General features: G+C 36.1%; 1 protein-coding gene across 7 annotated transcripts in view; it reads left to right on the top strand.

Annotated features, from left to right (window-relative positions):
- The window catches only part of ADGRB3 (adhesion G protein-coupled receptor B3), a 482,454-nt gene that overhangs the window by 273,048 nt on the left and 194,670 nt on the right, over nt 1–14,736 (top strand). For all 7 annotated transcript variants that reach the window (XM_074819823.1, XM_074819824.1, XM_074819825.1 and 4 more), the window contains 3 exons: nt 1,992–2,138; nt 2,893–2,968; nt 12,313–12,415. In XM_074819823.1, coding sequence (XP_074675924.1) covers nt 1,992–2,138; nt 2,893–2,968; nt 12,313–12,415 — 326 coding nt within the window. The remainder of the gene's footprint in view (nt 1–1,991; nt 2,139–2,892; nt 2,969–12,312; nt 12,416–14,736) is intronic.

Below are 14,736 nucleotides of genomic sequence, written 5' to 3'. Positions count from 1 at the left end.
TTAGGTTTTACGTTTAGGTTTTGTGTTATTCATCACCAAAATATTAACAAATATTTTGGAATCTTTGGTTCTAAATAGTGCTTAGGTACCATGATGAATGGGCCTATTTAAAATACAGAAATTTTACTGGAGATGTTTACTATCCTAAACCCTCACCATTTATCCAGTCCTAAAGTGGTTTTCTGTTTTGCAGAGTGAATTCCATTCAATAACATTGATTTTCTATTTCAATAACCAAACTGTCATCCAAAAGGTGGATGAAATATAAAGGTTCTACTAGCTAATTAGATAGATAGGCAGATACACAGATAAATGCAGTGCAAATAAAAAAAAATATTGTCTTATACAGGCTGTATTTAATTTTGAAAACTATGTAACTGTGGGTTTGATTTTATTTATGTGGAAAATAAAATAAAATTCTTTTTATATTTTAATAACTATGGAAAAATATCCCTTTTTACAATGTTAATATATTCTGTATAACCACCGATTGCATGTGAAAACACGCAGTCCATTTTATGCCCCAGTAATTCTGAAGCACCTGAACTCTTCTCCCTCCACACACCACCTGAAAATTCACAAGACTAAACATCCCTTTAGGGCTGGGAATGTATTTGCCAATTTCAGTCCGAAGGAGATTGTAACTAGCATTGTAAAGCCCTAATGATAGTTTTATAATGGAAAGCCTGAAATAACCTCAAGTACCACCTCACTAATGTGATTCTATAATACATAACCAGTCTAATTTGAAACTAAGAGTCAGTTGTCAAGGAATACATTTCTAGAGTTAATATTGTTAACATCTTAATTTTCCTCTTTTCTTGAATTTGAATTACAGTTTCCTTTCAAATAAAATCCACTGATGAGGCACCTAATGGTTTTCTACTTTAATTTTGCTGTTCTGATTGCTGTTACAGCTGTCCCCCATTGTCTTTATATTTAACTCCCTTGCAGAGTCCTTGCAGTGAAATCGTTATGCAGATCAAAGTATGGTTCTGATGTCCAAACTCTTACCACTACATTAGCCTCTTCATAAATTGATTAGGAAGAGCATTGTACAGGAAATGGCTGTTAACATGGCTTGCATGAATAATGGAGCTAGTTCTCCAAATGTGTTGTTTGTCATCTCTCTGAGTGTACATAAACACTTGCAGCCCTGTCAGTTCCTTAAAAGTAGTTTGAGTCTTACTAGACACTGTCAGTGTTGCCATGGAGTCAGACTCCATACTTTCACAGCAAAGCTGAAACTGATTTCCAGATAATAGTTGAGTTAGAAAACAGAGAGAAAATGTGAATGAGTAAACAAAATTCCAGGCTCCCTATTATTAGATCGGATACTTTTTTCTTCTGTCTTTCTATATCTGTTACAGATATACTAGTGATGGGTTTTGGGGGATTGGGGTTTTTTAGATGGAAAAAATATAATTAAGAATTCAGAATAGGGATTATTCTTTCAAGGAAAAGAAATCAACTGCTATACTACATTATTCTCATTTGTGTGGAAACAATGAGGTCTTTTAATATTTGAATCTCCTTAATGGGTCTATCTTGAAATTGTGCCTGTATAGGGGATAAAAGCTCTGTTATTGCTTCATTACCCTGCATCTAACAGTTATGTTTCCCAAAGCAATTTGCAGCATCCTCTTCCCTTCATTGTCACATTTGATCATTTTAGAATTTGCTCTGAAGACACGACAATGTCCTTATGTGTGAATTTCAGGATATAAGCCAGTACATTCAATAATCTCTGTTAAGAAACTAAATCAGAATCTGTCTGACAAATGATACGATCAATGCCACACAATTAATCCATAGTAGAACTGCATGATAAACAGAAGATTACACTTTCTGTGCCAGTTAATGTCCTATAGATTCCTGCTTTACTTGAAAAGTATTATTAAACATTTTTGTTGTTGCTGAACTGTTATCATCGTATGATGCTTTAAGGTATGAAAGACAATTTTATTTGATATTGTGATTTGTCTTACTAGTGGCTAGCATTCAGAAGCTTCCTGCTGCATCTGTTTTAACTGACATCAATTTCCCCATGAAAGGAAGAAAAGGAATGGTTGATTGGGCACGAAACTCAGAAGACAGGGTTGTCATTCCAAAAAATATCTTCACCCCTATGTCAACAGGTAAAGAAGCATATCAGCATGTTAATTTTGTATTACCTTTAACAAGGGGACTCAGAATCTTTGTCTCATAGGACCACTGTGTGATATAGAAGTGGTTATTTTATCCATCTTCAAAAGAAATCCAGTACCCACAGCTTATCCCAGAGGGAAATGATGGGGCTGAATTTCAGCATCTTGAACAAAAAGTGCTACAGAAATCCTAGACATTATTTTCTACACTGAAGAGCCAATGCTTAGTTATTGTGCACAGGATTGTACTTATGGTGGTATAATTTGACCTGAAGTGCAGCTCTGCTGAACCCCCTGAAGCTCCTCCACTACAACAGACTGGGCCATTCCAACAGGTCACCTAACTTTCACCAAAGGATGCTCAGCAGGCAAATTACTGTGGCGTCACATATTGTTCACTGTTGCAGTGCGGATCTCTGACATCAGAGAATTTACTTGCCAGGCATTAAACTCTAAAGACAGCCTTTGAGGTTACTTAATTATAAAGGTAAATGAACTAGCTTAGATGTGAGTATACAATGATGGATTTTTTGAAAATGTGATTTTTCAGTGGTTTAAATCTGTTGATATATATTCCTGATAGTGCTACATCTTTATGATAGACTTCCAGGATATAATTCAAAATTATGATGGTTTATTTAAAATAAAATTTCTGCTAGAAAGATAAATGGTATTCACATTTTCTTATGCTGATGAAGGCTTGGGAAAGAGAGTTTAAAAATCTTTTTTTCCTTACTATTTTCAGAACTAGATGAATCAACTGTATTTGTACTTGGAGCAGTGCTATACAAAAATTTAGAACTGATTTTGCCTACTTTGAGGTAAGAAATTTCATAAATACAATATGAATTAAACTATTTTTGGATCATAACTACACTACATGTCAGGATAAAAGCAGACAACCAAGACTATTTGCATATTGGTGTTGTTGGATTTTTTTCCTGTTATTTAAAATATATACATATATATTTGTCTTTCCTTCATGTTTAGTCATTTGTATGATAGAAATAGAATTTTTATCAAATTGGCTTAATTTATATTTTATGTAGTCTATATTAAACTTAGTTACAGAAATGTTTGATTAGAAGTATGCACACTGAAGTGCATTAATGTTCAGGCCACTTATACGTGTGCTTCAGACTATTGTTTGTCCACTTAGTACAGCTGATCTAGTAATGATGTCATAACCTGATGTACTAAGGTTGTCTGCTCTACTTCTACAAAAGTCTCAAGTAGTAGTTTCCCAAGCACTTTTTCAGTGCAAGCTGTATTCACACAAGGGACAGCAGAGGATCCATTTTAGAAACAAGACATGCATGTGCCTGAACAGTTGTGGTATGTCAGTTATGAGGGCCATACACATACAAAAAAAAATAGGAGGGTCTGTTGTTTCACCTTTGTCCTTTCTGTACTTGATAACAGACAATTTGGAAATAAACATTTCACCCCCTCTTCTCAAATTACCGGTTAAGATCATTTCATGGTCACAGAACCACAGAATCACAGAATCACACAGGATCACAGAATCATCTAGGTCAGAAAAGACCTTGAAGATCATCCAGTCCAACCATTAACCTAACACTGACCATTCTCAACTACACCATATCCCTCAGCATTATGTCGACCTGACTCTTAAACTCCTCAGGGGTGGGGACTCCACCACCTCCCTGGGCAGCCCATTCCAACACCTAACAACCCATTCTGTAAAGAAATGCTTCCTAATATCTAGTCTAAACCTTTCCTGGCACAACTTGAGGCCATTACCTCTTGTCCTATCGCTTGTTCATTAACACTATCATATTTCACATGATCCTGTGCACCATCGGTCTACTAATGTCCTTTTATGGTAAAAGAAACGGGTGCAGACTGTGTCACAATAGCTGCTAATGAATTCACAATAATTAGAAAGGATAGTAATTAGGAAACCACCAAATCACCTTTTCCTTACTCTATTTAACCAAAAATTCAGTATTTGAAACAAAGGATAAAAAACAACAGGTTTTTGCCAAAACCCATTTGAAAACAAAAAAGACTCAGTCCTAAGAAAAAAAAAAAAAGCACTTCCCTTTGCAATGTGCAATGAGTAGCTGCAATGTTGGGAACAGAAATGTCTCTAAGGTAGAGTTCAATTTGAACAGTGATGTCCTGGCAGGACACCTGGAAGCCTGGGAAGTGCTGGTGAGAGCCGTCTATGCTTAAGGCATCATATAAATGACAGCTCATCCACTTCTGAAATGTCACTAAGCACTTTCCATTTGTTCTGCCAGTTCCTGAAATTAGCCATGAAGGAAGAGACGTTTGTGAGAGATATTTTTTCTTCTCCCATATTCGGAGAAACAGAGCCAAATGGCTATTGTAGTCAGTCCTTTTTGGCACACTTTAGAGACAATCTGCCAATCCTAGGAAAACATTAAGGTGGCCATATACCTTTCAGACCTTTATATTGTAAACCACACTCTATATCATGCCTTTTCAGATCTCATAGGTTAATAGTTTCAATTTACAGAAAACAAGTGTGAACCTTGAATGCTGTGTATGTGCTTATATGAAAAGCCGCTCAAGGCTTTTATTTCATCCATTAGAAAAGTAAGATTTATATGCATTTCTAGATTTTTCCCTAGAATCTATTGCATCCCAATTAGCAGAAATAGGGGCAGAACAAGAACATAAAAATACAGCAACTTAAGTACTATGAACTATGAGAAAGTGCATCTCAGTTCCCAAATTTTTTGCTTTTGTCTGTTCTACTTTCAGCTGGTTACTGATTTACACAGCAAATTTGACCATTTCTCTGTACATTTCAGTTCACAGAGAGGTTTTGTGAGCTTCTAAGGCAAAATGATCTAATAATCTCTGTATATCTATTTATAAATGAAGTCTTTAGAAATTCAAATATGAAGATATCCTACTTTGCCTCTGAATATGTTCAGTATTATTTGAATACAATTCTCAGCTCCCTAAGAAAAGGAAACGAGCATTATTGCTTTCTCTTATGTATGTGAATAAGGAATAACAGTCATTATTAATCTGTGATATAAAAATATAACACATATTCCCAGGTACCTCTAGTTTTTAGTTTGATCAGAGTATAGCACCTCAGTACTTCCCTGCACTTCTTTAATATTTATAATAAAGTTATACTGAAACTTTTACAGCTTATATATCTTACCTCATCAGGAAGTGTATCATGCTGGATTTCTATGCCCATGGCAGTCATATTCAAAACTGATCTAATGACCTTAAAATAGTACGTCAAAGGTGGCACAATTTCAAACTGTTTTCATAGAATAATAGAATGGTTTGGGTTGGAAGGGACCTTCAGAGATCATCTAGGTCCAACCCGCCCTGCCATGGGCAGGGACACCTTCCACTAGACAGGTTGCTCAAAGCCCCGTCCAACTTGGCCTTGAACATTTCCAGGGAGGGGGCATCCACAGCTTCTCTGGGCAACCTGTTCCAGTGTCTCACCACCCTCACAGTAAAGAATTTCTTCCTTATGTCTAATATAAATCTACCCTCTTTCAGTTTAAAACCATTGCACCTTCTTCTGTCACTACAGGCCTTGGTAAAAAGTCTCTCTCCATCTTTCTTTCAGTAAAGTACCCTTTAAGTACTGGAAGCCTGCAATAAGGTCTTCTCAGAGCCTTCTCTTCTCCAGGCTGAACAACCCCAACTCTCTCAGCCTTTCTTCATAGGAGAGATGTACGAGACCTCTGACCATGTTCGTGGCCCTCTTCTGGACGTACTCTAACAGGTCCATGTCTTTCTTGTACAGGGGACCCCACAGCTGGATGTAGTACTACATGTGGGATCTCAGAAGAGCAGAGTAGAGCGGAGGGGAGAATTGTCTCTCTCAGCCTATGGCTACCCTTCTTTTGATGCAGCCCAGTATGCAGTTGGCCTTCTGGGCTGCAAACACGTTGCTGGCTCATGTCCAATTTTTCATCCACCAGTACCCACAAGTCCTTCTTCACAGGCTGTTCTCAATCCCTCCATCCCCTAGTCTGTATTGATATTGAGGATTGCTTCAACCCATGTGCAGGACCTTGCATTTGGCCTGTTGAATTTCATGAGGTTTGCACGGGCCCGCCTCTCAAGCCTGTCAGGGTCCCTCTGATGACATCCCTTCCCACCAGCATGTTGACCACTCCACACAGCTTGGTGTCATCGGCAACTTGCTGAGGGTGCACTCAATGCCACCATCTATGTCATTGATGAAGATACTAAATGCTATTGAATGCATTTTGATGCATTCAAACCATTTTAATGTTCATTCAGATGGAATTCTAAATTGGAAAAAGGCTGCAACTGTGGTTAGTGCTAAATTTGTTGAACTATTATTCTCTTTGCAAAAATTGGAACTGCAATGCAGGTTTTAAAAGAATCTTTATTATGGCGTGGTTTATCAGTTTACACTCATTCAGGTACGTGAATGAAATGTAGATTTCTCTACGTCCCACTGCATTTGGAAAAGGTTTATTGTTGTTTGCTTACATGTTGCAGTAAAAAACTATCATCTTACATGGGTTTATATTAATTACTATTAGTAGTAATCTTATTTAACTGTAATAAAAATTATTGTGATAAGCCCTATTAGTGCTGAACATAGTGAAATGCTTCACCACAATAGCATTGTGTATGAAGCAAACACTGTAAAATGTGAGGGGAAGTAACATCATCTAGTTTTTATATGATGCTTAGAAGTGTGGTAGCTACTCACAGTGTATGAATTAAAAAAAACATTCTGAATAAGGATCTTATGTGATGCTGTTCTAAATGACAGTTGACAAAATATGCTAATGATGGGAGTAAAGATAAACAAAACAATAAAACAAGGTAAAATATGAAAATGGGCTTGTGTTTGAGTTCAAAGGCCACATCATTTACACGTTGACAACCTGATAAAAGAGGTGATTTCTACTGGCTGCAAGCTTTACAACTTTCCATGTGATTTCAGTCCCTGGCTTTACAGGAGTTAAGATAGGAGTAAAATAAATATTTGCTTGCAGTTTCCAGAACAACAAAGGTGACACACATTCTAATACATTCCTTACTATCAGCACTAAAAGGTATGCAAGCTTCTACATCATCACAAGGAATGTCTTTGTTTAAAATAAACAAACAAATAAAGAAAGAATATCTCAATATATCTTTAGGGAAGATCTTTCAAAGCACCTAACCACAGAATCCCCATCTGGTACATCACAGGTGTTCTGTGAGTAAAATGAGGATTTCATTATCTAGGATAGCCTATACAATATATTTCACAAACTCCAAAGTTATCTGCATTTTTTACCATATGGGCTTGATTTTTCTTGTGTTTACTGGCATAGAGTCTGTTAAAAGTAAGTCTTGTAAACACAGTGAGATGAGAACTTGGCAATTACATTAATATAGAACTTTTTGGACAATGTGTTTAATCCTAGTGGTACATGTATATTATTCAAAGAATTTTGCCAGAACTGTTAAAAGAAGAAGTTAGGAAAAATAGGAGAAAATTACTTTATTCTTTCTTATAAAAATAGAAGAATTTTTTTTCATGCACAAGTAAATAAACTTCATCTGATTCTATTTTGTAATATACTTTGCTGCACTACACTGTTCTTGTAATGTCATATGGATTTTTTTTAAATCATATATTGAAATATTGGATATTTTGAGCACTATAAACTGAATATTATTTCCCTATCTCTTGCATCCTTGAGCACAGTTATGTTATTGTTAGGTTCACAGAAAATTGATTCTCAGTATAATACTCATCTAAAAGACATTATATATAATTCCTCTCCTGAGCACTCTAAAGAAATACATTGCATAATGCCATACGCTAAGATAGTTTTTAACTTTTCCTTTAACAAATAAGAACAAATAAAGAATCAATTATTTTTCTGTAGGAAGCTTTTTCTCCCGTCACTTAAAGAACCACTGTACTTTTTCTGCTATAATTTCCTTCACTGAAATGTTCTCTTTCCCCATTTGAAACACCATTCCTAAACCCCTCCTTCGAGTGCTGTACAGCCAAAAAACCCTTAAACTTTCTTAGGTCAACTTTGTTAGACTGAGGATGGAGTACCTCAGACGGGCTTTTACTGCATATCATTACTGCTATAGTATCCATAATTTTTCTATGATGTATACAACATTTATACATTGAGCTATAACTTCTTTCATGTTGTCTTGTGTTAGCAACATGCCTTATTCATAAGTTCATTTTTCTTCAGTAACATAGAGTCATTCTAAAAAGAAAGGTGGGCCCATGCAAACCTCACGAAATTCAACAAGGCCAAGCGCAAGTTCCTGCACATGCCTCAGAGCAATCCCAAGCACAAATACAGACTGGTCGATGAGTGGATTGAGAGCATCCTTGTGGAGAAGGGCTTGGGAGTACTAGTGGATGGAAAACTGACTATGAGCCAGCAATGTGTACTCGCAGCCCAGAAAGCCAACTGTATCCTCGGCTGCATCAAGAGGAGTATGTCTAGCAGGTCAAGGGAGGTGATTCTTCCCCTCCACCCCAGTCTTGTGAGACCCCACTTGGAGACTGTGTTCAGCTCTGGGGCCCCCAACATGGACTTGCTCAAGTGAATCCAGAGGAAGGCCATGAAGATGACTGGGGAGCTGGAGCACTGCCCTTATGAGGACAGGCTGAGAGAGTTGGGGTTGTCAGTCTAGAGGAGAAAACTCCTTACAAGGAGCATTCCAGTACCAAAAGGGGGCCTACAGGAAAGATGGGGAGGGATTCTTTATCAGGGATTGTAGAGATTGGATGAGTGGTAATGGTTTTAAACTGAAAGAGGGTAGATTTAGACATAAGGAAGAAATTCTTTACTGTGAGGGTGGTGAGACACTGGAACAGGTTGCCCAGAGAAGCTGTGGATGTCCCTCCCTGGAAATGTTCAAGGCCAGGTTGGACGGGGCTTTGAGCAACCTGGTCTAGTGGAAGGTGTCCCTGCCCATGGCAGGGGGGGTGGACCTAGATGATCTTTGAAGGTCCCTTCCAACCCAAACCATTCTATGATTCTATGATTCTATGAAGAAAAGAAAACCTGAATTTCATATCACATATAATCAATATATATTCCCTTATATAAAAGGATACCCTCAAAATGTATACCCAAATAGGAGGAGATCTTAGTAAAATAGCTCTTTTATTAATACTGGTTTTAATTCAGATCGGAAACAACACTAGGAGAGCAGATCTGGTAGCTCTTCTTGAGCCTTTAGTCAATCAAACTTTGTTCTCTTGAATCTTCAAGGATTTATTCAGCCATAGTTTCCAAGGAATTGAATATATTTTTTGAGTAATTGTTTTCAAAATTTGACCCTGACGTGCATTTTTCTGGACAGTCAGCAGAGCACCATCCTGTACAAGTCCATTTCTCATTAAAGACAAATTTTAGATTCTTCTTTGGAGAAAGATGTAATGGTGAAGTCACTCTCCACTTGTCATAAAAGAGCTATAAGATAATGCACTTGCCCAGGAAGTATGAGATAGGTCATTCCCATTCTATGTCATTCCCAGTATGAGAGGGACTGAAACCCATGTATTCCACCTCCTGGGAAAAGCTGATTACTTAAATTCCTGAATAAGTGTTCTCAGCATCAAGCTGTAGTTTAAAAAATTATCTTCAGCAAATATATCAATAACACTACACTAGTGGTTTTGAGGGAAATTCTTGTGACTACAATGCTTTAATCTTTAATTCAATGGCATCTTAAGGTGTTATGTGAGTTTAGAATATACTTGCCAGATTACATTCTTCCAGAAACTATCTAAACAGTTAAATATGCGATATCCAACTAGGCATTCAGCCCAAACAGGACAGCAATGAGTGATGCAGATTTCATTTCACAGTGATATAGCCAGTTACATCTGTTTTCTGGTGAAACAGTCTGCTAGGGGCTCTTGAGAATGTAAATAGATTGGTAGGGTTTCAGTGAGACTGAGGTAGAATTGATGTACTGAGGTTCCAGTCTAGGCACCTTAAATGCTCTTTTGGATCTCACCCTAGAACCATTAGAACTGTACCAAAATTAGATACAGCAAGGGAACATTTCTAAATCACAATGATTGGCTGTGATCAAGTACTGAAGTATCAGTATTTACACTAGATTAAGTGAATTTCTAAAATTGACAAAATCTTTTAATAGCCAGTAAACTCTACTTCCACTTGTCATGACCTATTAGAGAAATTAGTTTTGTATTTATTTGGAGTTTTTTTCATTTTGTTTTTTAATTATCCCTTACTTGGGAACTTTTATAGATATTCATCTACTGTATGTACAGTAAGGTATCGTAATTACTCCCCCTCTACAGAACGTACTGAAAGTTTGCCAAACATTAAATGTTAGTCTGACAGAGAGATATGTTTTCGTCAACAATATGTGAGACTTAAAAGTGCAACTACAGGGTAGAAATAGGAATTAAGTAAAATAGAAAGACACTTCCATTGTATTTCCATTTGTCCTGGTTTTGGCCAGGATAGAGTTAACCTTCCATGGGCTGAGAGGGAGCACAGCTGAAGGGCTGGGTCCTGATTGATCGTTGGAGCATTCCATGTCATTTGATGTCAAAGCTCAGCATATAGGTGGGCGCGTGCTCTCTCAGGGGCGTTGCTTGTTTTGTTTTCGGTTTCCGGATCAGCTGGGTGGGCTTCTCTGGTGGGTTTGAGATCGCTGCTGGGGATGAGCTCTGTACCGGTCGCCGTTCGGTGAGCCACTACTACATTTTTCATGTTTTGGACTACTATCATTACTGTTGTTCTTTTGCTAAGTAAATCTTTGTTATTTAACCTACAAATTTCTTTTTTTTTTTTTTTTCTCTGTCCCTTCCCTATTTCACTGGTGGTGGGGAGGGGGAAGTAAGCAACTGGCACGTGGCAATTTGCTACCAGCTGAGTTCAAACCGCAACACCATTATATGATCTGGTTGAGTAAAATTGGACTAGAATTCATACCTTGCCCCAAAAGAATAATTTCATTCCTTGTGCTGAGTAAAGCGCCCGCTGAGTTAAGTTTCTATTACTGTAGCCATGGCAATTCCTGTTTCAATGATCCAGCAAAATGGAATCCTCTTCTAAATACCATTTCCTTAGAGAAAATAAGCAATTAAACAACAACAGAATATTTATACTGTCTATTATAATTACATCTAAACTGACTAGTTTCTTCTCTGATAACATCTGCCTGAGAATATGTCTTTCTGTGAAGTTTTATGTTTGTTTATGTGCAATCAGCAGAAGGTGTTGAAAACAGCATTACATACAAAGGAAAAGCCATAATTATCATCAGAAACAGTCAGACTGGTAACTGATGTTTGTTCTAAGCCTGACAGGGTCATAAGAAGCAAGTATCTCAGACATGAACGTCATGTCAACATGTCTTTATGCCTGTATTAGCATAACCCTGTCAATATTAAGTCTGTCCTAGAAAGGTAGCTACAAAACAGTGATCCATGTTTTACATGAAGAGAGAGATTGATGATGAATTAGAGATATTAACAGAAAATAATTCTTTTTGAGTAATCTGGTACAATAACATAACCAAATCTAATCTCATATATATGAGAAAAAATTGATTGGTTTTGGTGGGATTTCAGTCAGGGCACAACTATGGATTATACCTTTAAAAGTATTTAGATTATGAGGTTACCCACTCATATACCAAATGCAATGGTTTTTCAAAAACTGGAAACAGGTAGGTTTTTTTCACAAGCACAGAATCAACAGAATTTTAGAATCTCCCATTGCACTCATCCATCTTCACAATTTTACGGTTAACAGTCAGAAAAAAGTCCAACACAGCACTTTGGAAGAAAAATGACTGTCTCTTATAAAACATAGCTAGTGGGTCTGTGTTGAGAGAAGCGAGTAATATGTGTTCAAACATCAACAGAATGTTTGTGTGCATCAATACACCCTTCCAATTAGTGAATCATACTTTAAGGAATGGCATTTCTGCCACCGTTGTTGCTCTTCAGTCTTTAATGTATGGTTGGAGTGAATGTTTTCACCCACCACTTCCAAACAAATATAATTTCTTCCTGAATATTTGTCAACTAAAGTCACGAAAAATGCCCATGAGATACTTCTTTAAATGTAATATCAGAAGCCTCATTTAATCTCATACAAAGTTAAATCTTTCATTTCCACATGTTTTTTTCCAGGAATTTTACGGTTGTTAATTCAAAAATCATCGTTGTTACTATACGACCTGAGCCCAAAACTACAGATTCTTTTCTGGAGATAGAACTGGCCCATCTGTCTAATGTAAGTACAAGGATAGTTGATATGCTCTTCCAAGAGTATTTATCAGATCATATGAAAGAAGTAGGGTTGTTTTAAATATGAGGTAATAAAACCCAGTTTAACTGCTAAAACTTAAGTCCAGGAACAGTCTACCATACTTTGAAGGGAATGTGTACCTGTTTCATGCATGTGTATATGCAAAACAAAATTAATTGTTGTTCTGTGACTTTTGAGCTTTTCATTAAACATCAATTTCTACCTAGTAACTGCTTTGACAGATACAACTGAAAATGTAGTATTGTGCTGAATACTTAACCTTTTGCTCCCTGCATAGGTCATAGAGCTACATGATTCTTCAGGCCTTTCTTCTTTTCTTTCATTATTTTATACTCAAATTTTAACCTAACCTGTTGTAGCAGACTTTGAAAAAAAATGCTCTGGTTCCAATTTAGCTTACAATTCTTATAAATGTTTGAGATTTTTTGTGCAATTATTTTTAATTCTGTACTTTTCAGCCTTTAATCTCACATTAAAAATGTTTTAAATCTGAAAAAAAGGATTTTATGTCTAACTATATGAAAAATATTAACAGTTTTTCTTTCTGCTGTCAGCAATCTCCCAGCAGTCACAGGGAGAATAAAATATATCTTTTGCAGGACATTTTTGTCATGTACGATGTACAGGAAATAATGTTAAATAACAATCATGGGAGTAATTTATGTGAAGGCATGGCATATAAACTCTGTTTATGTTGCTAAAAGTAGATTTACTTTAAATAAAGTAATAAAAAGATGATTAGAAGAGACATAGTTACCAGAGCTTTAGTAAATAGTATTGTTATCTAAAAGACTGTAAAGCTGTGATTTTTTGTTCTAAACAGTTGCTCAAATGGACAATTCAAGGTACAATTCAACTGGAGGAGTTCCAAATATTTCATTCAGTAGCAAATTTGGATTAGTGTCTCTGGGTAAAAGTATGAAGAAAACTCTTCGAACTCTAGATCTTTGATTTATATTTTACTCAAGGTTAGAAGAAACTGACTGTTTTGCCATCAGTGGTCATCATGACCCACCATTCAGTTCCCAGAAAAATATTACAAAGAACAGCTCAGTGAAATTTACTGCAAAGTCAAGTAGAGAAAGAGAAAGGAATAGAGGGACATAAGCTGAGCTCACTCCTTACCTTTCAGTAAGATTAGTTTATTGATGAATTGTGGAGATTTTGTTTTTTATGGTAACCTGTTTCTATTTAATTTTAAAATGTTTTACGGTGGGTAGGTTTGGGTTTTTGTTTTGTTTTTTTTCCAACCTAAGTTACATCATATATATTAAGAAAAAATATCAGTCTTTAACATAACTTCTGTTCCTGTCAGAAATTTCACTAAAAATATAATAGAGTATTGGCTGAAATAGACCATGAATTAATCCTTTATATAAGGAAAAAAAAACAAACCACACCTTTGAAATAAAATATCTATTTTGATCTTACTAAGATCATTATTAGGAAGAGTTTATGGTATTTCTCAATGCTAATTTCCATTATTTTAACAATGATTGTGGGGCTACTTACATGAGTTGTAGATAAGAAATAATGGAGTATGACTTCTATATTTTGGAACTGGAATTACTGCTTGCAAAAATGTGGGTAGCAGATAGGAAAAACAAAAAAAAAAGATTATTTGGGTCACTTATGCTAGAAAAGAAATTAAAAAAAAATTAATATCAGTAAGCAACGTGTCAGCATTGAGAATACTTATAAGTCAAACACAAGCTATTAAAAACAACACAACACAGGCAAGACTACACTAATGAAAGGTTGAACCGCTGTTCCCAAAAGCTGAAATTCTAGACAATTTGTAGGGATTTTTTTCATCTTTTTTTGTTTTAATCCATCCCTTTGAGTAATTTACAGAGCAGGTTTTTGCCAACTTTCAAAATCTTGGAAATGAACTGAAATTTCATTGTTACAAAAGGTCACATTAGAGACACTGATTGTCACCTTGCTTTGTCAACCTTTCAGTAACAGACTATTAATGAGTATTGTATTAGCTCATTTCTTGACAAGGCAGAAAGACAATAACCTTGCCAATAGACATCAGAGACAATCAATTTTTTTTTTTCCTTTGGCTCAGTTTTTGTCTTATACGTTAATCCAGAGAAGCATCAAGTACTTGGAAAAAATTTCCAGTCACACACAGTACATTTAAATAGGATTTCAATCCACCTGTATATAAGAGTTAGATCAGCAGATACAATGACAAAATTTTGCTCTAGAAAATCTGGGAATGAAAACCAGTTTTAGTCTTTAAATGTTTGGTGATTTTTATGTTCAAGTCTGAGCCT

Source organism: Strix aluco, chromosome 3 (assembly GCF_031877795.1).
Source record: "Strix aluco isolate bStrAlu1 chromosome 3, bStrAlu1.hap1, whole genome shotgun sequence".
Classification (NCBI taxonomy): domain Eukaryota; kingdom Metazoa; phylum Chordata; class Aves; order Strigiformes; family Strigidae; genus Strix; species Strix aluco.
This window is presented reverse-complemented; position numbering and strand designations above follow the sequence as displayed.